The sequence below is a fragment of the Populus trichocarpa genome, chromosome 1 (assembly GCF_000002775.5).
Source record: "Populus trichocarpa isolate Nisqually-1 chromosome 1, P.trichocarpa_v4.1, whole genome shotgun sequence".
Lineage (NCBI taxonomy): Eukaryota > Viridiplantae > Streptophyta > Magnoliopsida > Malpighiales > Salicaceae > Populus > Populus trichocarpa.
Window position 1 is genome coordinate 37222965 of NC_037285.2, and position 27413 is coordinate 37250377.

At 34.5% G+C, this 27413-nt stretch overlaps 1 protein-coding gene across 1 annotated transcript; it reads left to right on the forward strand.

Moving 5' to 3' along the window:
* The first annotated feature begins 6211 nt into the window (after positions 1-6211).
* On the forward strand, positions 6212-26685 carry LOC18095360 (cation-chloride cotransporter 1). Its single transcript, XM_006369916.3, has 13 exons — positions 6212-6623; positions 6707-6853; positions 6958-7042; positions 7164-7255; positions 8496-8610; positions 17604-17704; positions 17874-17935; positions 18078-18305; positions 20633-20747; positions 21613-21807; positions 23176-23576; positions 24911-25072; positions 25362-26685. The coding sequence occupies exons 1-13, from the start codon at positions 6460-6462 to the stop codon at positions 26447-26449; spliced, it is 2955 nt and encodes a 984-aa protein (XP_006369978.3). The 5' UTR covers positions 6212-6459; the 3' UTR covers positions 26450-26685.
* Positions 26686-27413: the final 728 nt, after the last annotated feature.

The following is a 27413-nucleotide window of genomic DNA, read 5'->3' on the forward strand; positions in this document are numbered from 1 at the left end:
CCAACATCCCCAACACTCCCATGATAAATAATCTCATCTTTCGTTAATGATGTTTCAAGACGCCTAACCTCCCCAATCTCTTGAAGTCCGCCACAACATAAATTGAGCGTGGTACTGGTCACAATACATCTCATCTCATCGACACCTTCACAGATAGTCGTTGCTGTTTTCCGAGCTTCCTATACCTAGTAATTAATCTATATACATAGATTAAAAACCAATTAGTAGTCATTATCCATAATAAATTTATTTTGGTATTTAATAAATATAAAACAATATTGCATATCAATCGATTCTGTCTCAGATACCGGGGGCATAAAGCATCGGGTTGTATAGACATCTTAGGAAATGCTATCATGTCAGTGTAATGAAACAACACGTAATAGACATATACCATGTTATGTAGGTATCTATATCAATCGTAGGTTGTCACTCCTCGAAAATACGATCTATCATAGCATCTCAGAGATCAAGGTAAGATGCATGAATTACCTATTAAATCCCTTTGCGTTTACCCTAGCAACTAACATTGTGCAACTCCTCTCTGGTATCAACATGATCAGGTATATGCTGAGATAGTTTAAATTATCGCATTACCCGATTTGGACAAAACATCTTAACAATGTTGAAGCAGTGTAGAGCGACTTATGTTAACCAAATGTTAGATCTCTCATGGCATATATGTGAAGCTGAAAGTATCAAGTCCTTCGCATATGACATCCATATAACCTATTATAATATATATATAAACTAAATAATTAACTTTAAAATAACAAAAAATTAAATACATTTGTAATATATATCTGATACGACTGTTATGCGTCCAACTCATCCTAATAGAAACTCGTGGACATGAGTGATATTTACTGTAAAATGTTTAGTCTCACACCATCTGACAAGACAAGTCACAAAGTTAGTAGTACATTGTTTACATTCAATTTATAATTTAACCTAAATCAATAACAACATTTCAAACGTTTAATTTTGTTAATTCACAATCAACAATAATCTAAAATAATTGATAATTAAACAAAATAACATAATTATATCTAATTTACAACTTCAATTACATCGAATTAACCTAATTCCTAATTCAAAACCTTAACATTCAATAAAATCAAATTAACACTAATTAAACATAAATTACATCAAATTAATTAAGGGGAGTGTTTAATATACCTCTAGGAGTGAAATGTGGGTGGTAAGGGTGATCGGTAGTGATTGGTTTAGTCGAAAAACCCAACACCCGCCGCTGATAGAGAGAGAAAGCTTAGCTGCCGCGGGTTTTGCTAAAGATAGAGAGAGATAAGTGTTTTAAGGTTTTTAGGAGGTGTTTTTGGTGGTGGAGAGAGAGAGAGAGATCTTGGATGGTTGTTGCGAGGCGATGTTGGGACTGACGCAATTTTAAGTTCCTTCTTGAGAGGTATGTTGTTGGAAGGGAAATGATTTTGGTTTCATCATAAAATTATGATTAAGGTTCAGGAATCGCTATCTAATATCAAGGTTACTAGGAAACTTAATGATTTGCAAAAGTCCGGGTAAGGAACTGGTAGTGCAAGGAGAAGACACATCACCCCAGTGCACCCTATTTAAGGTAAGATGCATTGTTGTTTGATTGTTTTTCTACGTCAAGTTTCTATTCATTGGTATTTTTCTAAGGTCCAAGGCAATTCTCCCTTTGTGAGGAAATCTCTTACCTTATCGGGTTTAATCCTAATAATTCTAAAGTTAAAAAATTTTCATCGAATTTATTTTGCACTTTGTATTTTTAATACCTGAGGATATACTCTATTGTGTACTTTTACACCTTCCAAATATTAAAGTCTACATCTAAACCCTAATATAAAATGAACAAAATGATTGGTAAAGAGTTTTTGATATTTTGGTCAAATCCTAACGGATAATCATAAACTGGTTACGATATCTATTTTTTTTGCTTCTTTTAAAAAAACATGAGGAAGATGCAATTTTTTTTAATGAAAATATGCTAGGAAAACTTTTTAAAATTTGGCTGTATGCATGAAAATAAAATATTTTTTGTTTTTTAAAAAGAGAAATTAATTTAAAAGTTTTGAGATTTTTTTTGAATTTTTGAATTTTTTAATTTTTTAAGAAATGTTTCGGAGAAAACCAGATATTTTAATATCAGATCTGTAACTTACAATGTAAAAATACAACCCAATACTATGTAAAATTGGTAGAAAAACTTGCGAGAAAATCAGAAATATTTTGAAATGACCCTTGGAATTTTTTGGATTTTTTTTTAATATATATATATATATAATATAATATATATTATAATTATAATTATATTATTATTAAATATATTGGGTTGGGCCGGACCTAGTCAGGTTGGGTCGATATTAGCCTAACGGATCCGGTCTCTTCTTTTCATTTTTTGTCAGGGCCAGCACGAGTCCGACCCAAACTTGAGGGGGAATTAACTACTCCCCCCTGATGTCCTGCAAGCAGAATGAATTATCGTTCTACATGCAAAAAGATGGCGGAGGGGCGAAAGAGAAGAGGAAGAGAGGAAGGGATTACCTGACATGGGGAGCTGTTGGTGGCCTGTCTGATGTGTGACTGGTGGTGGTGCTAGTGGAGGAGTTAATGGCCGCGGTTGTTGTTGGAGGATGAAGAAGAAGGTTTGCAGAGAAGAGAGAGAGAGAAATGAGCTTGACAACGCAATCACCACGTGAGGTGGTCGGGCGGTTGCTTGTGGTGGAGATGACGGTGGTTAAACCGGTGATGAGGGTGCTGGTGTCTGAAGGCCACAATGGAGAGAGAAAGGAGCTTGACAACATAGTCACCACGTGAGGTGGTCGGGCGATTGCTTGTGGTGGAGATGATGATGGTCAAACCGGTGATGAGGGTGTTGGTGTCTGAAGGCCACGGTGGAGAGAGAGAGAGGAGAGAAAGTTCATGGTGGTAGCAAAAATAGGGAGGGAGACTTATTTTTTGTTGACTTTGAACCTGGTTTTCTCCTCCCTCGGACCATGAAATCCACTCCTATTTATAGGGGGTGGAAGAAGAACATGTTGTCTTTTATGGTGCCAAATCTTGGCCCTAAATTCAGTTGGGAAGGATCCTAATCATTGGCTCAAAGTAAGTACCAGAAACTGTCAAATTTGATAGTGAAAGGTTGCCTCAGTTGACCTCTTTAGGGCGGCGTCACGGTCGTTGTGATGTTAATCGGCTAGAAAGGACTATACCAGGGTGTAGTTAGATGTTAGGTGATCATTTTCATGCAAGTTTTGTCAAATTTGATGGAGAAATGAAGCATTAAATGCCTCTGAAAAGTAGCCTCATAAGCAGTCTTTTTGGTGGAAATTTTGAACAAAAAGATGGACAGTAACCAAAACGACGCCATTTTAGTAAAGTTCATTTTAGTCCTTCAATTTATGATTTTTTTAATTACACCCCTTATTGGTTTCAAACTTTTAATTTTATGCAATTTTGCCCTTGACGAACTTCAATTTTAGTCCGAGATTTTAGCGCCTTTTCACATTGGTCCTTAGTTTTGAATTTCTTTAATTTAACTCCTAATTGACTATTAAACTTTTAAATCTCTTCAATTTCACCCCACATTTCATCCAATTGGGTCACTATAGTCCGGTGCATTTTGCAGATTGGTCATTGATTGTGAATTTCTTCAATTTAACCCCTAATTGATCCCAAAACTTTGATTTTCTTATGATTTTACCCCTGATTTCGATCATTTAACTTGGTAAAAATTAAATTTGGTCTTCTAAAATTTCAATTTTCTTAATTAAGCCCAAATTAAGCTCCCAAACTGAGCATGTTTGGAAGTGTGGTTGCGGTTGCTTTTTAAAGTGCTTTTCGAGCCGAAATGCATCAAAATGATGTTTTTTTTATTTTTTAAAAATAATTTTTGAGATCAGCGCATCAAAATAATCCAAAACATACAAAAAAAATTAAACCCCTAATAAAATTAATTTGATCCATTTAAACTATAATTAACTCCTTACACCTAATTAAATCCTTCAATTGGACTCAAATTAATTCTTAAACATAATTAAACTTTAATTTGGCCTATGATAAAATCAAATTGGCCTATTAAAAATCTAATTATGTCCTTAGTCTTAATTTTAAGCAAATTTGTCCAAAAATCATTTAATTTAATCTTAAATCTCTATTGTCTCTCTAGTTTTGGGTATAATAGGGTACAATTAGGCTTGCAATTTGTCCAAAATTGTAGCTTGATCTTCCTATATGTTTGAAATCCTTCCTCAACTAGCTTTTCCCACGTTGCCAGTCTCCTTGCTATTATTATTTTATTTTGGAAAGAAAAAGGTGAATTTAGGGAAGAACTCATAAATAGGTTATGACAACGGTGGTGAGAAAGGAGAAGGGGGGGTGGAGGAGGAGAGAAAAGAAAGAAAAATGCATGGTCTTTAATTCGAAACAATTCGCATATAACATCTACGATTCAGTTAAGAAAAAAGAGAGAGAGAAAGAAAGAAAGGAGAGAAAGAAAAAAAATGCATGGTCTTTAATTCGAAACAATTCGCATATAACATCTACGATTTGGTTAAGTATGCTAGTTTCCCAAATATTTTTTTCAATTATGTTACTTTCCTAATTTCTTTTAGTGCTACATCTTATGCCTAAAGCAACAGTAAAAGGGCATAATGTTTTAGTTTATGGTGTAATGTAACTAGATAGGAGGCCCCATAATGTTACGCTGAGCTAAATTTTTCCTAGTGAAAAAAAAAGATAAGTAGGCGATGAAAGTGTTTCTAAAGAAGCAAAAACAATTTGGTAAAAAACAATGACTAATTGAAAAAAAAAAATGCTTGTCATTATTATAAAAAAATACCCTTTAAATATTCTTAAAATATCTCGAAGATCTCATTTAATAACAAAACAAAAACTGAATGAGAACGAGATAACCTCATAAAAAAAATAGAAGCTTAATTACTAGTAAATCAAACAGACTTGACTCAAATTGCAATATGACAAAAAGACTTGACTAGAGTTAGCATGTCAAATCCATGATCCGGTTATGAGGTCGAGATAACCCCGTACAAAAGAAATCGGATAAAATAATGGAGGTCAACTCTCAAGCAAATTAAATAAAGAAAGGAAAGATAGAGAAAAGTTGAAAAAAATTAAAGTTAACCCGAGTTAATTCGACTAACCCTGAGAATGAGATAACCCCTTAAAAAGGATGAAATCAGAAAAAAAACAATTTTTAAAAAGAAGTAAAAAAGACTAAAGTCAAATAATGTTAATTTTTTAAACCCGGTACTTGGATCATAATAATGGGTGATGTAGCAGAGCTTGTAGAAATAAGAGCCCAACAATATCAAGTTATTTGCTTGTTATGAATCATAATTCTATGAAAATTTATTACTTGTTATGTGTTGCTACAAACATGGCTGGAGAGGTCATAAAGTAGGGTATGGTCAACGAAAGGATGATGTGGATATTTTTTAGGAGAGAAACGTCCAGGATCTCATTATCGAGACTTATATCCCTAGCCATTATTAAAAACCAAATGCATGATAAGAGGAGATAGCCTTTAAAGCAAGAAAAGATCAAATTCATATATTTTAGTTTAGTGTCAAAATTCCAAATGCTTTTTAGGTTTTATGGTTTTGATATGTAAAAAATAAATTAAAAAGATAAAAAATATAATTTTAATGCATTTTCAATTGAAAAATATTTTTATAAAACATCTTGAATTGTTTATCAAATACACACTAAGAGACTGTTTGATATTGATGAAGCTTCTACTTTTTTCCCAACCATGAAGAAAAAACAGTTTGGTTATCAAATAGCTTCTGCTTCTTGCATTGGGCTCCACGTATAATTACATTTGATTTTATATAAACTAAAATAACATGTTTTATTCATATAGATTTACTTTTTATTTATTTTACATATAAAAATTTATCTTAAATTTTAGTTTTAAATAAACATATATTTTTTAAATTACAGATGTTTTTTATTTAATTTATTTACTTTTTTTAAACCAATAACACTATACAAAAACACACTAAGATGTTATTGTAACTCTTACTTCCCGTGAAAACACTGAAAGTTTACATGATTATTAATTTTAGAATCTGTAAAATTAATCAAGTTACATGCAAACTGCCCGAATAATCACATTAATTAAAAAAAAAATTTACATCAATTTTTTTTTTTTATCAAAAGGCTGACTCTTCATTCTCAAATTCCTTTTGAATCTGTCTCTTATTTTGATTTGTACTCCAGTTCAGATAAAGCACGGCTTTATCCTCTTGATTTTTTTATCCTCTTGACTTTTCCATGAAATCTGAGTAATATTTACGTTTCTTTGCTTCTCTTTAATTGTGTCGCATGCATTCTGGAGAGAGATCTGTATCATTTCAGTTTGGAATTGGATCTCCATCAACTACCAAACTCGCTGACGAATACTAACTAGATCGATCTTGGAAAGCGAAAGTGAAAATGGACAACGGAGATATTGAAGGTGGTGGTGGTTTAGAAGACGAATTCCACACCAACCAGAGTGGTCGCAAATACAGGCCTGTGGTGGCTCACGATCCCGCCGTCCTTGAGATGTCCTCCATTCCTCCCGGATCCTCCTCCTCCAATCACCAATCTAGCCTCAAGTAAAAAAAAAATGAAACCCCTTGTTTATTATTAATTACTTTAAACAAATCATTATCGAAATCCCTTTGTTGTTCACTGGCAGGAAAATCATACCAGGAGGTTCCACCCAAGCAAAAACAAACACGAATACTGGTGGTGTGAATGATAATAGTACAAATGGGTCAGAGAGGGAGCACAAGTTGGAATTGTTTGGTTTTGATTCCCTTGTCAATATTCTTGGTCTTAAGAGGTACCATACCATAACTACCTACTTCATTCTTTTTAAGATCTATTGCATTGTCATCTTGTGTTTTTATTGTTTACTTGCTGCTGCTACTACTTTTTTTCCCCCAGTATGACAGGGGAGCCAGTAGCCGCACCGTCCAGTCCCAGGGATGGTGAAGATGGTTCTATCTCTTTTGATCGAGATCGCCCAAGGGTATATGCTACCTGCTTTTTATTACCAATTTCTTGAATTGCATTGCCTTGCAGGTGGAAAACAACTATTAAGTTATGTGTTTCTCTTTAACTGCTTCATTTTCTGCTCATGTATCATGCAGCCCAATGACCTTAAACTGGGAACAATGATGGGTGTTTTCATCCCATGCTTGCAAAACATACTTGGAATTATCTACTACATTCGATTTTCGTGGTAACTCTCTTGCTCGATGCTGTCTTTTAGCTTTCTTTATCTTGTTTTAGTGTGACTTATTATAGGGCCTGTGCAGATGGACATCACCTTGTGTCTTGCTTTTAATTGTTAGCAATGAAGTTTTGAAATTTCAAGGAGAAATCTAGCTGAAATTCCTGTTGAATATTTTTGAATTTCACAAAGTGCTGTAATTATCAGCTCTCTCTTTCATATATTAGGTGCATCATTCAAGTTTCCTTGAGAAATATGCTTGAAATTTCCTTTTAATATATGCAATTCATTGTTTAACTAATGTCAAATTTTTTTAAAGCTTGTCCATTTATTAAACATGCTAATAATGCTATTAAAAAGTAGTAGTAACAAATTAAGAGCTCTGAAATGCTCTCATTTTATGATATACCTCCCTTTTTTTTCCTTCTTCTTTATAAGCTGTGGTACTAACTGTCAATTGAATAAAGGCCTATGATGTCCGCTCATGAACGTGGTGCTGATTGTAAAGTTCAATGTACCCACGTCATGGACATTCATAAGTTGTGTGTTGTATTTAGATTGTTAAAAGTTTTTATTTTATGGACATGGCTATGGTTTGTAATCAAGCTTGAGTTTAACATTGAGGTCAAGGAAAATAAGTTGGCATTCAGGTTTGGTTTATTAAGGGCTGGTCATTAATATTATCAGTGGTTTTTTAAAGCCTCAAAGCTTTTTTTAAAATCTGTTAATTATTTCCAAATAGATAAACTGTGAATATACATTGTTACTTCTTTGGGACTTTTTTTTTATCACGGGGTGGGGGGGGGGGGGGTCGACGGGGTTGGGGGGGGGTCGACGTTGGGGTGTTGTTAAGGGTGGGAAGCAATAAATGTGTTAAGAGACCCAAGTTCACAACTTTGTATAAAACTTAAACATCCAGAATGTTCAGTATTGAAATTGGCTTGATGCTTGTAAAGGTTTGGCCATAAGATAGGGAAAGGGTTGATAAGAGACTACAATTAGCTGGTATTTGAATGGGGTTATTTAGCCAAGTGAGAAGAATTTTTGTTCTTTCGTCCCTATCTGTTTCTCTTTTCTTAGGAACATCTGTAATATCTGGAACAAGTTGCTGGTAGTGCTTCCATCAAATGATTTAACTTTACCTATTCAGTACTGACTGGATGTTGATGATGCACTTTTAGTTTCATGCCTTTGTGTTCTTAACCATACAATAGTGTTTGATTGCTTTCTGTTATTGCAAAAATGGCAGGATTGTTGGCATGGCTGGTATAGGTGAATCTCTAGTGCTGGTAGCTTTTTGTGGATTGTGTACTTTCCTAACAGGAATTTCACTGAGCGCTATTGCAACTAATGGTGCAATGAAGGTACATACGGCATTATTAAATCTCTTCTCACTTCTGTTTTGAACAAAGTATTGATGGAGTCTAGTATCTACAAGACTTTTTTTACAGCCTTTTCTAACACCAGCTTAATGGCTTGCAAAATGTTAAATAATCTTTTTTGAATGAGAATATGGGATATGTTTACTATGATTGCTCTTTAGCTCTGACTTTGAGCATTTGATGGACATTAGTGAAAGATGATTAATAAATTAGTTCTTGTCAGTAATTATTTTTGGTTCTTACTAAAAGAGGAAACCTGTTTTAATTGATATTTTTGGTCTTTCCATGCTTTCACCATTTTGTTTTACCTTTTTGGCAGTACTATTGTATCTACTAGATATTTGTATGACTATCCTAAATGTCCTTCCTCCTCAAAGGTTGATATAAGTTGTCTAATACTTGTTTGGTCCAGAGAAGCATGGTAATATTGTGATTTTTAATTTATTTGGTTCATTTGAGGATTATTTCTGGACAATTTAGTTATGATAGTGAAAACTAAATATGAGTTTGCTCATAGATACACATGCAAGGATATTTAATGTGTGGAACTAGGGGAGTTAAGAAGAATTGATGAGTCAACAAACTGTGTATTATTTAGTTAGCTGTTTATACTCTGTGACTAGTGGGTAGTTGAATCAAATTGAACTAAATGCTAGGTAATTGACCCCTTGGTTCTTTTCCATAATTTCTTGTTATTCTCCATTATTCCTTTTTGTTAGACATTCTCATATAGAATTATGTTTCACAATTTATGAACGTTTTCAATAAAAAGCACAAAAAATAATATTATATATCATGTATTCTCTCCATCCCACCCCACAGTTTTAGTTGCTTTTGACTTTCATCTAGATTAAGAATGAGCAATTAATTGGATGCCATGTCATGTATTCTCACATCATTTTTTTTACCCTTTTATTATATTTTAGAATCAAATACTCATAAGCTTAATCGAATTGGGCTAATGGTGAGAGGTTTGATATACAAACTAGTTAAACAAGGTTCAAGTTTGTTGAACAATAAAAAAATAGGTAAAACACAATTTTATAAGAAACAAAATTTTCGGATCTCACAATATTATTGCCGAGATAAAGAGTACAATTAATTCTTAAAATTTTCATTAAAATTCATGAGACATTTACTCCCAAAATTCTCATGGATTATATACGAAACTTTTATTTAAATATAAGTTAATAAGGGAGAAAATAGTCGGGTTGAAAGAATTAAAATGGGTTTCAATTAGGGGGTATAATAGGACAATCAAATAGTTAATACTTTGACTTTTTCACAAGGGACAACAATTCTGGCCATCCTAAATTGGAAAGGGGGGGGGGGGGGGGGCATGAATAGATTAATTGGTAAGTAATAATAAAACCACCAATGCTATTTTATTTGGTTCAATAGGTTTGTGAAAAGTATTGAATCGAAGATTCATTTTGAATTGAAAATTCAGTTTGGTGCAAGATATGAGGTCCTAGTTCAAGTAATCAAACAATGAACAACACTTGTGTGGAACACTTTTTGCTGATCAAAGTTGTCAGAATAACATTCGAGATATAAACAACATGTAGTTTTAAGTTAAAACGATACATTCATAACTTAGTTGGCTTGTTCAAGAGATAGGTAAAATTGAGAAGGGGAAGAATACAAAGAACCATCTTGTGACTTTGCCAATTTGCGCTTCAATGACTAAGCTTCAAAGGCATGTGGTTGCCCTTCCGTAGCATCTGCTTGATCCAATTGTATTATAAGTCCTCCAACTTTTTATTTTTATGTCATTGAGTCGTAAGCCTTTGATTTTTAAGATGGACCAAATCTATGCTATGTAGGCCTGTTCATGGTTCGGTTTGAACCATAAAAACCAACCGAACCAACTCATATTTTTAAAAATTCAAACCGAGCCGAACTGAATTTCGGTTCAAACCGAACCGGTTCGGTTCGGTTGAATCCGAATTTGTAGCTAAAAAACCGGGAAACCTAATCATTAAATTAATGGGATTTTTTGACTTTTTTTAATGGGCTTAGATTAAATTGGGCTGTTAAATTTTCTTGTTGGGCTAAGTTTATAGGCTTTTTAATCAAAACTCTTTAAAATGTTCTAATTTGATTAATTTTGTTATAAGCTTTTTAATGAAATTAAAATATTGAATTTTTTTTGAAATGCTTATAGTAACAATAAATTTGAAATGTTCTATCTTACTATCTTTAATATGCAAAGAAATAAGCTATGAAAATTCAAATCAATGCAATATGCAAGATGCATGATCAAATTTGGGCACCTCAAATTAAAAGAGGTGTTCACACTAAAAAAGTTTACATTAGCAAATAGATACATTAGCAAATAGCAACCAGTAATAAATTATCATAAACATCCGGCATAATTTAAATAAAAAAAATTCGACACCAACACTACAGCAGCATCCAAAACTTCCAGCAACAGCAAAAGCCAAAAGATCCAGCAAGGATAATGCTATAAAGAAACATTAGCAAATTAGCAACATATTACAGTTCGACTATTAAAAAAATTAGCAATGCAAAATTTTAAAAGGAATTAATAAGGTAAAGTAAATTAATTATCCAAAACAATTATATTCTAGGATTGCACCAACATCATCAATACAACTTACAAACACTCAGTTGAGATTTTTAAACTTTCATCAAATTCTACAAAAACATAAATTAAAATGTTAGATTAAACATATGTAAATAAATGATATTATAAAATAACTACATTTAAATTTGTAAAAGAAATTACCTGACTCAATCATCTCAGAATTTTCAATATAATCCATGAAGTTTCTGATGTTGATTGGAATTGATGCTAAACTCAACCAATTCTGACAATAAACCAGTGCTTGCACTGTCGATGGAGATAAAGAGCTTCAAAATGAATCTAAAATACGACCACCAGTACTGAAAGCTGCTTCAGAAACAACTGTAGATACCAGAATAGCTAACACGTGTTGTGCCACCTTAGAAAGAATCTTGTATTTTGTAGCATTACACCTCCATCAACCCAAAATAACTAATTTAAAATCATTAGGATCCTCACAATCATCACCCAAATACCTCTCAACCTCATTTTTTTTTTGGACACCGCCTTCTTCCTCTAAATGTTTTTTGAATTGAGAAGCTAAGTCATCCAACATATCATCATTTATCACCATTAAATCAACATTAACATTTTCATTTATATTAGTTCCAACACTACGAACAACCTCAACATTCTCATCAACATTCATATAATGCACAAACAACCTTATTAAAGTATCTTTAACCTTAATTGTAAAATTTTCAGCCTCTTCAACATCATACAATCTTCCAAAACAAAATCTCACATACTTCAATTTGAAACGTTGATCTAACACAACAGCCACATACAACAAAAAGTTTTGTGTATCTTGATCCCCCCAATATTTTTTATACTTTGCTATCATATTCTTGGCCATTTTACTTACATAAACATCTTCACTTCTACAAAGTTGAGATATGCTTGTGTGCATGGAAATCAATTCATGGAAAAAAGAATTAGATGTCACATACAACGAGCCAGAAAATTTCAATGTAATCGTGTAAAATAGTTTCAAGAACTTGACAAAAAATCTAGCCTTTTCCCAATCTTCTTAAGCAGGAGGACCTAAGTTTTTTTGTTTTCCTTTTGAATCAACCTCAAAGTAACTCAAATACCTAGGATCGGTTTCTTCTAACCTCATAAAAACCACATCAAATTTATCAGCCGCATCTAGCATCATATATGTAGAGTTCCATCTAGTTGCAACATCCAAGCAAACATATTTTTTACTCCCAATTTTCAACCTCTCCGCACATTGGTTAAAAACAAGTTGTCTAGAAGGAGAAGATCTAACAAACCTCACTGCATTCCTAATCTTAACAACTGAATCATCAATATCTTTCAATCCCGCACATACAATAAGATTAACAATATGTGCACAACATCTAACATGCATAAAGTCATTTGACAATATATTAGTTGCCCAATTACTTATTACTCTCTTCAAATATTTTATTGTCAAATTATTTGATCTTGCATTGTCTACTGTAATTGTTAAAATGTTATCAATTCCCCATTCCAACAAACAACTCTCAATTGCTTGGCTAATTGTTTCACCTTTATGATTAGAAACTTGACAAAAGTTTCGAATTCTTTTATTCAAGTTCCAACCTTCATCAATCCAATGGGCAGTCAAACACATATAATTAATATTTTGGATTGATGTCCAAGTATCGGTTGTTAAACATACACGTTGATCCTTAAGAGCTTTCTTTAATTTTTCCTTCTCAACTACATAAATTTTCAAACAATCTCTCCAAATCATCAAACGAGATGGAACATCAAATCTAGGTTGCATTACTTGACAAAATGATTTAAATCCTTGGTTTTCAACAAAGTTAAAAGGTAGCTCATCAAGTATAATCATTTTTCCTAGGGCTTTCCTACACTCTTCATAACTATAACCCACCGCCTTAATAGTCACCAGATTTTCCTCTTCATTATTACCCCCCTTTATTATAGGCCTAGGTTCTAAGACTAAAGTTTTTTGTTTTCGGTCAATCACAGAAGGAAATTTTTTGCATACACCTAGATGACTCCACATGTTACTAGTCTCATTAAGTATAGTATGACATGCATAGTCTTTTCCATAATACATACATGTTGCCCTAGGAGCCTTAACATTACCATCTAGTTTTTTAAAGTGATCCCAAATTTGAGATGTTTTTCTTTTATTAGATCTAGAAGCTGGATTACCTTCACTTTCAGTGTTGCTATTTGTACTAGAAGTAGCAACTAGAACTGGAATAGGCAAAGAATTGGGTTCCGAACTTGAAGGATTTGATTCAATTGGTGTAGGATCTTCCCAATTATCCATTTGAAATTAAAAAAAAAACAACATGAATCAACATTTGACTACAATTGACTAATTGAGAATCAAGCAGAAATATTGTAATGGACTAGGCAAAAAACAGATTGAGAATCAAGTAGAAATATTAGAAATACTGTAACCATATACTGATTTTCCATGTTAACCAATAACCATATTAACCAATGCAATATACAATGTAATGGACTAGGCAAAAAACAGATTTGAGAATCAATTATTGCAGAAATACTGTAACCATATACTGATTTTGCATGTTAACCAATAACCATATCAACCAATACCATATACACTGTAATGGACTAGGCAAAAAACAGATTGAATATCAATTATTGCAGAAATACTGTAACCAGATTGAATAAAGCTATGAACACTGTTCAAATCCATTTTGATAAAACAGGTTCACCCGACAACCATGAAAAAACAGAATGAATAGTTACCCCTCTAGGTTTACTAGAAATATGAAGCAAATATATGACCAGAATGAACTCAAACACTTGTAAATATCTTTATGACCAGAAAAAGTCAACAAAACTAACAGTGTTTCTTCTCCACAGGATTAAGAACAACAGCGTGCAGGTTTAAGTATTATAGGCATTAAAAAACAGATTCACCCGACAACCATGAAAAAACAGATTGAACTTATTATTGAAGCTAACATAACACCCGACAACCATAATTGATAATACAGATCAAAGAAATGCTGTAATAGGCAACATAAATCAACAGAAAGGAGAGAGGGCGGGGAAAGAGGGGCAAACCTGAAGAAAGATGCAAAACCCTAGCTGTAAAAAAGATAGAAAAATGAGAAACAGAGGTCAGAGAAGCATCAAAGTTTGAAACAAAAAGTTGAACTTACAAGCACACGAAGATAAACTTTACCTTGCTGCCTTTTCTCTAATGGAGGAGCCCTCTCTTTCTGCTGCAAGTGAAGAGAGAAGCCAAGGGGTTTTGTTTGGGTTTTTGTTCGGCTGCAAGTAGACTAAATGGATGTGGAGATGTGGGTTGTTGACTTATTGTTCGGCTAGAGAAGAGACATGCAGGGGGCAAGACGCAGGGAGGATGAAAATTGAAGGGCAAGAGTCAAGACAGATGCAGGGGCAGGGGGCAAGACAGATGCAGAAGGGAGAAGGCGATAAATCGTCTTTGCTCTTTGGTGTGGGCGGCGGCTTCAGATAATGTCAATTAGGGTTAGGCTTAGTGGTTTACTGTGTTATTTATACTACCGATTCGGTTCACCGGTTTAAGTGGTCAAACCGAAACCGAACCGAACCGGCAAGATTTTATGGTTTTAAAAATCGGTTTAATCAGTTTTCTATCTCGGTTCGGTTTTTTCGGTTAATTTTTTATCGGTTTTTTCGGTTAATTGGTTTTTTTGAACATCCCTAATGCTATGATATATTTTTGTTCAACTGACATAATCCTTTACTCTTCTGTCTTTAGGTTGTGGAAAATGGATTCGATCTGATAATCTTATTCAATGTGGTGTCCTTGAATGAAAACACTAACTTAAAAATGCAGTGGTTTTTAATCAATTATGTGTTGCGTTTTTATCATAGTTGTCATACCTGACCCGAGGATTGACCTGGAAAAGGCTTAGTCCACCAGGTCATCTGGTCAAACCCACAAGTCATTAGGCCAACTCGGGTTACCCTTTTTTTTTTATTAAAATAATGTTCTTTGTTTTTTTTAAAAATCCTTGGTATTATCTGACTCGGTTTTGCCAAGTCAACTAGGTAACGAGTCAAACCGCTTGGTCAAGCTGAGTTTAATAACTATGGTTTTCATTGGTCTTGTATGGTTTTGTTTTTTGTAATGATAAAAAGTAGTCTATTTCTTGTTTTATTTATGTATGCTCTGTTTTTTTTTTATTTGAATGTTCCAATAGATGATCATGATATGTACATAAAATATTGGGGATATTTTCATGTGTAAGAGGTGTTTGGTAGAGTATTTGAAAACATCATAGACAATTGTTAGAAATTAGAGGTTTAGGACTAATTAGAAAAGGTACAACTACAATTAATAATACAATTATCTCTTCGATTTAACTAATGATTCAAAGGCAAGTGTCAATGAAGAAAAGCACGAGCTTAGTGTCCAAATTTAAATTTGGAAATTAGTCACTCAAGTGCAAATGGGCCTAACTAAAGGGTACATTTTCGCATTTACCTAAATTAAGAATTATGCAAAAAGTTCAAGAATTATGCTACTATGTTGGATCACTGTTGTTAAAACCGTGCCATAGGCACATTTTAAAAGCATTCCTTAGGCATATTTGAGGCATAAGGCAGGAATGCTAAAAGCCAAAGCTTTTATTCAACTTGGTGAAGATCCAAAGGCTCAAAGCCATGCCTTAAAAAGAAAAATCTTCTTTTTTTTCCAGGGAAAAGGTTTCCTTTCTAAATATATCTTTAACTATTTATCCATTCTCTCTCTCCCTTTTTTATCTTTCTCCTCTCTATCTACCATATGTTTTCCTTGGGTGAGGTCCATGACCTTTTTTTGTCCTTTGCTATACCATTTGCGCTAATGCTCTAAATAAAATATTGTTGTACTTTTATACCCTCTCTATTTCTTGGAAATCTTTCCATGCAACTTATCATGCATTCTGTTAAAAAAAATACATGCCTTTTGTCAAAGAACCATCTCAACCCAATAGCTTAAGCTGTTAGGTGAGGTCTCAGGATATGATTTATATTATTTTCTAACACACCCCCTCAAGTGAAAGTTCTTTGGGCTTGAAACTTGCACAGGCTCACATTACCTTGTGCTTAATTTTTATCAAATAAATGAGGAAGGTGAGATTCGAACTTGTGACCGCTTGGTTATCAAAGCTCTGATACCATGTCAAGGAACCATCTCAACCCAATAGCTTAAGCTGTTAGGTGAGGTTCCAAGATATGATTTATATTGTTCTCTAACACCTTTCTCCCAATCTCACACCTGCTCCTTCATGTAGGCTCCTAGAGCTCTTGATGCATCGGTGCACTTAGCACTCTTAACAACTGATGCAGGACAACTTTGGCATCATGTCCTGCAAAGGGTTTGGTGAATTAGGGTTTGATAATTGTGGATTAGGGGATTGTTTTACAAGAATTAGGATTTGAATCGAGGCTGTAAATATTACCTGAGGCACTATAGCAATAAGAAAGAGAAGAAGAAAATAGCACACAGAAAAAAGAGAAGAACACTCAAGGCTGCAGCCCTCAAGCAAAACCAAAATACTCATAGTCGTGTTATCAAAATTCTTCCTATTACACTGAATATGTGCTACTTGTATATGCACCAAAGCGCTAATAGTTCTAACTTAAACAGTAAATAGAAAACCAAAAAAGAAAAGGAAATCACACTTAATAAAGAACTCCTAATTATTATTCTAATATCCTAAGAGAACAATATTCTTAAATATTACTAATACATTTTTAAAATAGAACTCTTGCTACAAGAAAATCTAAAATATTTGGGTTTTGAAGTAAAATGAAAATAAATTCTAAGCTTCTCTCTTGTTGATTGCATCAACAACGCTTCTTGAGGTACAGTTTGTTAAGCATGTTGTTTGCATTTAATTTGAGTGTGCTTAAATTACATGCTTGTTTCTTATCATAGGCTAACATTTGTTTGTTTCTCTAATTCTTAATTCTTTCAGAAGTCTATGATAGGTGTCTTTATGATTAGGAAAAGCAATAATTAATAACCATTTTAACCTGTAACTTAGTTAATCTTTTAAATTATTTTATGATTATTTGTGTTGTTGCCATCCTGATGCCCGAGTAAGAAATTAAGCTATCTTCCATGGATTAGCAATTCTTGATTCTGATTTTTTTTTTTGTCTATGGTGATCTGCGCTTGAATTTTGTAATGCGAAGTTTGCACTTGTGAACGAGTCTTTGATGCTTGAAGTGGTGTGTTGTGTGTATTATTCTTTAATTGCTCACCTTTATGCACTAAGATTGATGACGCAACTGATTTTTTCTCATATTCAGTGTCTTATAGTTATCTTCTGATGAGAAGTTCAGTTTTGCAATTTTGCAATTTTGCAAATCACTTGTTGTATGAAATTATGAATGTAACGTACAGGGTGGGGGGCCATATTACCTCATTGGTCGTGCCCTTGGTCCAGAGATTGGAGTGAGTATTGGATTATGTTTCTTCCTTGGGAATGCGGTTGCTGGAGCTCTGTGAGTAAATCTTGTCTTTTTTTCTGATGCCACCATGATATATATGCTTGATGCCCTTGACCTCAGGTTTTAGGAGTTGAGGCTCCAATTAGTTTTTATCTTTATAACCTTATTGATGTGTGCTAAGTATTTGTGTAACTTTTCGTTTGCCTTTTCTCATTTGTTTTAGTTATGTACTGGGAGCTGTTGAAACCTTTTTAAAAGCCGTGCCTGCTGCTGGGATGTTCAAAGGTAAAGATTCAGAATTTTCTGCTGGTATTATATATAATTGGTAGTTGGTAGCAATAGTGTAACCATAATCATCCCAAGATGTCAAAATGATTAATTGAACACTGCTGATTTATATGTTTGGCTGTTCATGTTTTCCCTGTAGAGACCATAACAAAAGTTAATGGCACAGACATTCCGCATCCCATACAAAGTCCAAGTTTACATGACCTCCAAATTTATGGAATTGTTGTTACAATCATCCTATGCTTTATTGTGTTCGGTGGAGTGAAGATGATCAATCGAGTTGCACCTGCTTTCCTCATTCCTGTTCTGTTCTCGCTGCTCTGCATATTTATTGGGATATTTTTGACGAAGAAGGATTACCCTGCCGGTGAGTGTTTAGTTTTATATAGATCCTTCTTCTTCTTCTTCTTCTTTTTTCAGAACATGGTCTCTCTCCCTGCAATGTTGTCCTATTACTTGTTATCGCCACTTGGGGTGATGTTATGAGCACTTAAATCTGAAAGAAGTCTGGCACTGGAATGGTGTATTTTAGTACATGTTCCAAAATCCATGACACTGCTCTTTGGACTGAATACATTCTTGGTGTTTTTTTAGATGACACATTTATCCGTTCTAACTTTGGAATAAAATAACTACATATGGTAGTTTTTTTTTTCAATTCACGGCTGTCTTTTTAAATCTAATTTTGATATATATGTGGCCCATTCAAACCCAAAATCAAAGCTTGGTACTATTAGAATCAGAAAAAAGACCTGCCATATCCATGATTTTTACCTAAATTGGTTTGAGTTTTGAATTGAACTGTTAAAGACATACCTAACAAGAAACTAAATTGGCCTGGGCAGACAGACCAATGAACCAGTCGAACTAGTGAACTATTGTTTTCCAAGTATTTTCAACTGTGTTTATGTTTTTAATAATTTGTGAAAGTGAATTTGACAATATAATATTCCATGTTTAAATGTACATATGATCTCAGTTAGTAATAGAGGTGACAAATAGGCGGGTATGAGTTAGATCAAAATGGGTATGGGTAATGTTTTACCCATTGCCATTTAATGACCCATTTATTTTTAAGATGGGTACCCACACACACTTAAACTCACCTTACCTTGCCCATCAACCCATTTAAATTGTTTAATCAAGTTTACTGTCTGATATGCAAGGACTTAATTATAATAAAAAAAATATGGGACTAAATTGTATTTAGTATAGATTATGAGGACATAAAAACTTCCAAATAAGGATGAGGACATAAAAACTTCCAAATAAGTACTTACTTGTTAAAAAAATGAAATAAATAAAAATCAATAAATCCATGGACTAAATGAACATTAACGAAAATTTCATTTACTCTCACAATGCTTTGAGCTATATCTTTGAATGGGTCACATGGGTAACCCTTACCCAACCCTGCCCAACCCATTTAACTTGGGGTATTTTTGGGTCAATCCATTAGTGACCCATTTAAATTATTTACTGACCCTTTTATGACCCATGCCCCTTTAAAATAGACAGATACAGGTTGGTTAATGGGTATGGTTGGATTTTTCCACCCATGGTTAGTAATTATGGAAAACATGTTAATAGTTCTACACGTACTTATGTGTTTTATCTGATTCACTGGTTCAAATAGTGACCTGTTATCTTGACAGCTTCACTATCTAGCTCAGTTTTGATAACTACGAAGTGTGGTCCTCAAAATTGTGTTTTGATATTAAAAACTTTCTTTAGAATTATCTACAGATAGGTGAAAACACTTGATGATTATTGAAAGTGATGGCATGAGATAGGGCTTTAGATCTTATGTGCATCTTTCACAAGGAGGAAATTGAATGCTTTAGTTATCAGCTCTGTGATTACCATAATGTATTTTTTTGTTCACTAAGGAGCTTTGTTTTGCTGGGATGTTCCACAACATTTAGTTGTCCGTCCATCTTTTGGATGTTTTTTTTGTGTTTTCACGGGAGGAATGAATTTTGTCTTGCCTAAAGGGGATTTACTGTGTCTGTGAAGTTGAAAGCATTTCTTATTTGTTCAGTTGTGCATCTTAATTATCAATCTAGAGGGCTTTGTATGGTATTGATTAACTCACTTAGAATGTTTCCATTAACCATCCTATTGGATCTTTCTTAAGACTCCTCCTACCTTGGGGTTTACCTATGTCTGCGAACATGAGGAGGAGGCCATTTTCATATCTTTGTTTCTCATATAGGGTGGTTTGCAACGAATCTTTATATAATGGATGGTGCTGCATTGTCAAAGAGTTGGAGATTTCTTTAGTGTTTACTGAGCCTTCTTCATATATATATCGCTTAGATACATTTAGTCCATGAATAAATTTTTATACTGACTAACAAAATTGTTTGAACTTGCATGATGAATGTTAGTGGTTTAGCTTTATAGGTTGGTGGCATTAGAGCTCTTTGGAACTTGATTATCCACTTGCATCTCTGCATAAAACATGGTGTAGCCAAGTATATTGCAGATTAAAGCTATCAAGGCATACAGTTTCTTTGATGGGCACCTCAGGATTCACTTTTAATCTTAACCTATATGCTAATCACGGTCAATTTTAGTTGTACATGTGTGCATGATGTTTTTATGGCCTTGCTTTCATTCTTGTTGCTTGTTCTTTCTTATTGTTTGGTGGAGGAATAAAACCAATTGCTTCTTTTTCCATGATTATAACAGATGGAGTCACAGGCTTGAGTTTGGAAAGTTTTAAAGAAAACTGGAGTTCTGATTATCAATTTACTAATAATGCTGGAATACCTGATCCTGAAGGAAAGGTCTTCTGGAATTTCAAGTAAGCCAGGGCAAGAATTTTCAATCTCATTAATATTTGTTTCTTGTTGAAGTTAATAACGTAAATGGATCTGATTGCAATATTATTAAGTGATATATCTCCCTTTTTATTGTCATACCAGAATACTAGGGGTCTCTGGTCCACATTAATTTCTAACTGTTGAATAAAGTTGCTGGAAGATGTTCCTTATAGTTTTGCAATCTGAACTTTGCTTTCTTTTGGGGGCACTTGCAACTGAATTTGAACAGATGATTTTTTTTGTACGTTGTTTGGATAGAGATATGCATGTTCCTTGTACAGTTCAAGGAATATAGAATAGAAAACCAAATTTGGAGCTTTATAACCATGGAGAAGAAGCTGGTACAATCGATTCTTCTACTTTACACTGGGTTTTTTTTCCATGTTCAAGTAACTAAACACAAAGTGTATTCCATCACTAGAAAAAGAGTAATGAACAACATCTAATGGTCCAGAAGTTGCCAATTAACATATCATTTTTTTGTCTAGTTTGTATCATCTTAGTTGCCATAGATAATGGATTTGAAAGTTCCTGGAATTAACTTTGAGCTTGATAGACTTTGCTTTTCTGCCACACCCACACCCTCCAAGTTAAACCCACCACTCTCTTTTTAATTACCATCATTGGAACCACTGGACATTATACAATCATGTATAGCTTTGAAGCATTTCGTAGTTTTCATGTTTCTGTTAGATAATACTTTGTCTAGATCTCAGTTCCTTGCCGAGAACACTTCTATTTCCTACAAAGTGTTCCTTTAAAGCATGTAATTGCATTTTCTTGAAATAGGGGGTGAGATGAAATCTTTGTTATACTTTTTCTATCTTTTTTCTTTACTTCTTTCAGTGCATTGGTTGGCCTATTTTTCCCTGCTGTAACGGGAATTATGGCAGGCTCTAATAGATCAGCATCACTTAAAGACACGCAGCGTTCAATTCCCATTGGTACACTGGCTGCAACTCTTACAACTACCGTTCTATATTTAGTTTCTGTGTTATTCTTTGGAGCACTTGCAACTAGAGACAAGCTCTTGACGGACAGGTATCTATCTGCATGGCCTTCTAAAAAGTTGCCTTCATACTTGTTGCAATTTTTTCTTCAACTATGGAATGAAATCTCTCAATATTTGCTTGAAACTGTATCACAAACTTCCTTTTTCTCTAGTACCTAACCATATTCATCCTTTAGTCAAGTGATAGGACATATACAAGGCCACCTATAGGTTATATACCAATACTAATAGCTGGCAAAGCATATCTGCAGAAATATATCATCACTTAACTGTCTACTGGAGTAATATTGTCATCTAGTTTCTGTTTATTATATCATTGACTCGCAGAGTGTTCTTCATTCATATGATGGGTTTTCTGACGGGATTGTAGGCTGTGTTCTCTATTTGTATTTTCTTTAGAGGCTTCCACCTATAGCCAGCTTGGATTGCATCTTTATGCTTTGACTCAGGATTCATTATATTTCTTATGTGTTACATGCAATAAATGCTTCTACTAAATGCTCTTAATGAATTGTTTGATTTCTAAAGTGTTACTTATCATATTTTAGTTTTAACTGTTTAGGTTTGATGCATTAAATATAGAAAGTGTTTCTAGTCCTATTTAGTTCTAAGCCTTTTATCACAAGTACATACTGATTATTCGATTGTTCAAATAGTATTACTGTAGCATTAATCTCTGTTTTAAAAACTTTACTCATTTATAGAATTGGGGCTGTTGTGAAAATTTAGAGAAAGATGTTGTTACCAATGTCTTAATGCAGATTATCTTTCATTATAATCCATTTTTTCCCATACTTGTATGATTAATAAAAATTGTAAAATGATGCTTGAAATTAATGATTTTATGAAAAAGTAAAGTTCATTTTTATAATTAAAGATTTTAAGAATTTTGAATCATACTGATTCATGGATTATGTTGTCATGCTAGAAAAAAAGAAGATATGATGTGAGAATGCATTGTTATGGTTTGGGAATTCCTCAATGCTTTCAAAATGACCAAGTAGCCTTTGTCTTCAATTGCGTTATTAGCAAGTCACTGTTGGTTCTTCTTGTACACTTCCAATAGCATCAATATACCCATGCATGCAGAACTTGTAATACCTTTTCCTTCATTCGGTGATGCTTTCATCCCAGTTCCTTACTGCCTCCTTTTTGCTTTGAATAAAGATTATGCATCATGGTCTACGCACACAATTGGGTGAAAATCTTGAATTAGATTGTGCTGATTTGAAATGCAGTGGTGTTTTTCATAGCAGTCCAAGGAGTTGGTTAGGACATGCCCCATTTGCCCTTCTCGCTGATGAATATGTGTAGCTAATATTCTGGTTTGAGTTGTAGAGTTTGAAGGACTACATCAAAGCCCTCTACTATACTTCTGAACTGTACTTTTTATGCAGGCTACTTACAGCTACAATTGCCTGGCCTTTCCCTGCCATCATCTACATTGGTATCATTCTTTCAACCTTGGGTGCTGCTCTTCAAAGCTTGACAGGAGCCCCACGCCTGCTTGCAGCCATAGCCAATGATGACATTCTGCCAATTCTTAACTATTTCAAAGTTGCAGATGGACACGAGCCTCACATTGCTACTCTCTTTACTGCATTTCTCTGTGTTGGGTGTGTCGTTATTGGGAATTTAGATCTTGTCACACCAACTGTAACTATGTTTTTACTTTTGTGTTATATGGGCGTGAACTTGTCTTGCTTCCTCCTGGATCTTCTAGATGCTCCCAGCTGGCGACCACGGTGGAAATTTCACCATTGGAGCCTTTCTCTTCTTGGAGCATTACTATGCATAGGTATGCCACTTACTTTTCCCTTTTAAGAAAATATCTATATAAGGTCAATACTGGTCTTAGCAACAGAGGACTTGGTGTTGCTGCACCTTATAGCTTCTCCTTTATGAGTTCTTAATAGTGTCCTGAAAGAACAAATATACAGTAATAAGCCCTGACATTAACACACTTATTTGATGCTTTTGGAAATGTGATATCCTTTCCAATAGGTGGAAAATGCAGAAAGAGTTCTTTTACAATCTTTTGGCTTTGTTTGTTAAAAGCTGAAATGCTGTCTGAATTAAATTCAGTTAATTTTCTGGAACGTCGTGCTAATCAGTGTAGTGTGTGAGGTTAATGCCCATGTGTATTAAAAATGGATTGCTTTAGGTGTATGCGCATATAAATGAACCTCAACGTCAATCCATGCTTTTGGCTGGCTTTGTCAAAATCGTGAATGCTTTGGGCTGGGACAGAACTACTTTGATTGATGGGGGGGCCATGGCACCCCCAATCTTTGAAAAAAATTACATTTTAGTCCTAAAAATTTGAAAATGTTTAATTATACCCTTCAATTTTACATTTTTTGCACCCCCAAAAATCAATTATTTTCTTACCCCCAATACTAAATTTCTAGCTCCACCCCTAGCATTGGGTGCACTAAATTAAGTGAGATATATGCTGGAATATTATGCTACTCGTTATGGTGTGCGATTATCATGCCCATGCCTATAAATAGTAGATTACTTTGACACATATATATGAACACTTGAACCTCAACTTGAAATTGATGGAGTTGCTATGTTATACTTAAAGAACTCTCTCCTCTTTGGAAACTGAGTGGTCCTTCATCAAGCAACAAATCGTTTTGGTCTAAGAATAATGTCTGTGGTGGATTTCTTCATTTGGACCTAGTTTTTTGAATCATGGATTATTCTATAAGCAGGGGGGAAATTGTATTTTGCACATTCGTGTAAAACAAGAGTATTTTGGTTATTTTGATATTTGGTAAAAGGTCTAGGAATTAGTGTGTTAGTCTTTAATTGTTTATTCCTATTTAGTTGCTTTCCTCGTCAAGTTGGGATTAGTTATGCCAAGTTTATTTTCATATTCCTATTTTCTAGCCGTAGTTTAGCTAGGAATTCTAAGCAAACACCCTTAGGGGAAAGATCATCATGATGTACTATAACTGTGGTTCACAGACTAGTTTGGTGTCCATAAACTAATTTGCATGCCTAATTTCTGCTCAGGCGCTTGGTTTTATACATTCAATATCATTTTGTATATGTATGCATGCATGCTTGCAAGTTGTTTGTGTTTGTTTCAGGATCTTACCTGCTGTCTTTGATTTGCTGCAGTCATCATGTTCTTGATTTCTTGGTCATTCACTGTTGTGTCTCTGGCACTAGCAAGCCTCATTTATTATTATGTCAGCATTAAAGGAAAGGCTGGGGACTGGGGTGATGGCTTCAAGAGTGCATATTTTCAACTAGCTCTCCGCAGTCTTCGATCACTGGGAGGTAGATTTCTGTACTATATTCGCTATACGACAACTTTTAGAGTTTTTGAGTTGTTGCATCTTACTGGTGAATATTGAAAGCATTGTGTGCTGTGTGGTTGGTGGCCTATTATGGCAATTTGCTATGAGCAGTGGTACTGCTTCTAGCAAACATCTTGCATCCAAGGAGTTCATTTAATATGTTTTTAGCTGGTTCCACTTCTCTTGTAATTCTTCTCATTACCTATTTGCCTATTTGTGTGCATGCATGCCTTGTCATTGTGATTGACATATCTCACCATTATTTACAGCTAACCAAGTGCACCCAAAGAATTGGTATCCAATCCCCCTTGTATTCTGCCGGCCATGGGGAAAGCTGCCAGAAAATGTTCCTTGCCATCCCAAGCTTGCTGACTTTGCAAACTGCATGAAGAAGAAAGGCCGTGGGATGTCCATATTTGTCTCTATATTAGATGGAGACTACCATGAGCATGCTGAAGATGCTAAGGCAGCTTGTAAGCAACTAAGTACCTACATTGATTACAAGCGTTGTGAAGGTGTCGCAGAGATAGTTGTAGCCCCCAATATGTCTGAAGGTTTTCGTGGAATTGTCCAGACTATGGGCCTTGGCAACCTGAAGCCCAACATTGTGGTGATGCGGTATCCTGAAATTTGGCGTCGTGAAAATCTAAAAGAAATACCAGCCACCTTTGTTGGAATAATCAATGACTGCGTTGTTGCAAACAAAGCAGTTGTTATTGTCAAGGGTCTTGATGAGTGGCCCAACGAGTATCAAATGCAGTATGGAACCATTGACTTGTATTGGATTGTAAGAGATGGTGGTCTAATGCTGCTTCTTTCCCAGCTCCTTCGTACAAAGAAGAGTTTTGAGAATTGTAAGATTCAGGTCTTCTGCATTGCAGAGGAGGATTCGGATGCAGAAGAACTCAAAGCTGATGTGAAGAAGTTTCTATATGATCTTCGGATGCAGGCTGAAGTGATTGTAATATCTATGAAATCCTGGGATGCACAAATAGAGGGTGGATCTCAACAAGATGAATGGTTGGAATCACTTACAGCTGCTCAGCAGCGCATTGCTGGTTATTTAGCTGAGAAGAGGTCGGTTCAGGGGGATGGGGATAAGCTGATGGCTGATGGGAAACCTGTAGTCGTGAACGAGCAACAGGTAGAGAAGTTTCTTTACACAACCCTGAAGCTAAATTCTACGATATTGAGATACTCAAGAATGGCTGCTGTTGTGCTGGTGAGTCTACCCCCGCCTCCAGTAAACCAACCTGCTTACTTTTACATGGAGTACATGGATCTATTAGTAGAGAATGTGCCAAGGCTTTTGATTGTAAGAGGTTACCGTAGAGATGTTGTAACTCTATTCACATAGTTGCCAGTGGTTTGCGTTCAGGATGGTAGATGCAGCATCCCTACTTGTTCATATCTTTATATCTTTCCAATTTTTGTAGTTTAAATGTCACATTCATTCTTTTTACGGCCATTCTTGCAGAAGTGGCAATTTTTCTGCCTGTGTAATAGTCACGGTAGAAACTTGGTAGTTTTTTCAACCCTTTGGGGACGTGCATTTTAAATATACAAGGTAAAATTGTGGGGTTGAGAGATCAATTTTTTTTATTTTTTTATTTTGTGAACAGAAAAAAGAAAAAGAAAAAGGGAGTAATCTCAATTTGCCCTTTTCATTTCTGAACTTTTACACGCGCGCGCGCACATATATATATATATATGCTTAAATCCATTCCTTAGCTAAAAGATATGATTGTATTGTAGGAGTGATGCCAAACAGAGCAAACAATCTCACCCTCATAAATTATAGCTTGAAACCCACGAACAACAGAGCAAACAACATAATCATTTCTCTCTCAAGTCTCATGAACTAGATCTGCCACTCTCCTTCTTTCTCATATCGAAACCATTATTTCGCCTGCTCCATAAAATATCAAGCTAGATTTTTATTTCATGGGGTGGGAAACTCTTGAAAATCTCATCGGTGCAGCGTGGCTAATAAAACTTTGATGGTGGAAATTCGTCGTTGCTTTCATCGGAGAGTCCAAAAACAGGTAATCTCTAAAAAAAAACTGCTTTGATAGCTATTGAAACTTTAATAATTAATTCCACCTGTTGATAAGGAAGAAAAGAGTGAAAAGATTCATCAATTATGATACTTTAGATTATATATATGGTATTGTACAGCTTCAGAATTTTATTGTTTTTTTTTCTTAGTGGAAAAATATTTTAACTTTGCTGAAAGTAAATGGATAGCTTTATGCATTTATGTAACCTGGGTATTAGAAAAATGCTTGCTTTATTTCCATCGCAAGGGAAAATCCTTAAAT

Coding starts and splice junctions, on each gene's coding strand:
- LOC18095360 (XM_006369916.3), top strand. CDS start 6,460: ATGGACAACGGAGATATTGAAGGTGGTGGTGGTTTAGAAGACGAATTC. Junction 6,624..6,706: donor AATCACCAATCTAGCCTCAA/GTAAAAAAAAAA, acceptor GTTCACTGGCAG/GAAAATCATACCAGGAGGTT. Junction 23,577..24,910: donor TGGAGCATTACTATGCATAG/GTATGCCACTTA, acceptor GATTTGCTGCAG/TCATCATGTTCTTGATTTCT.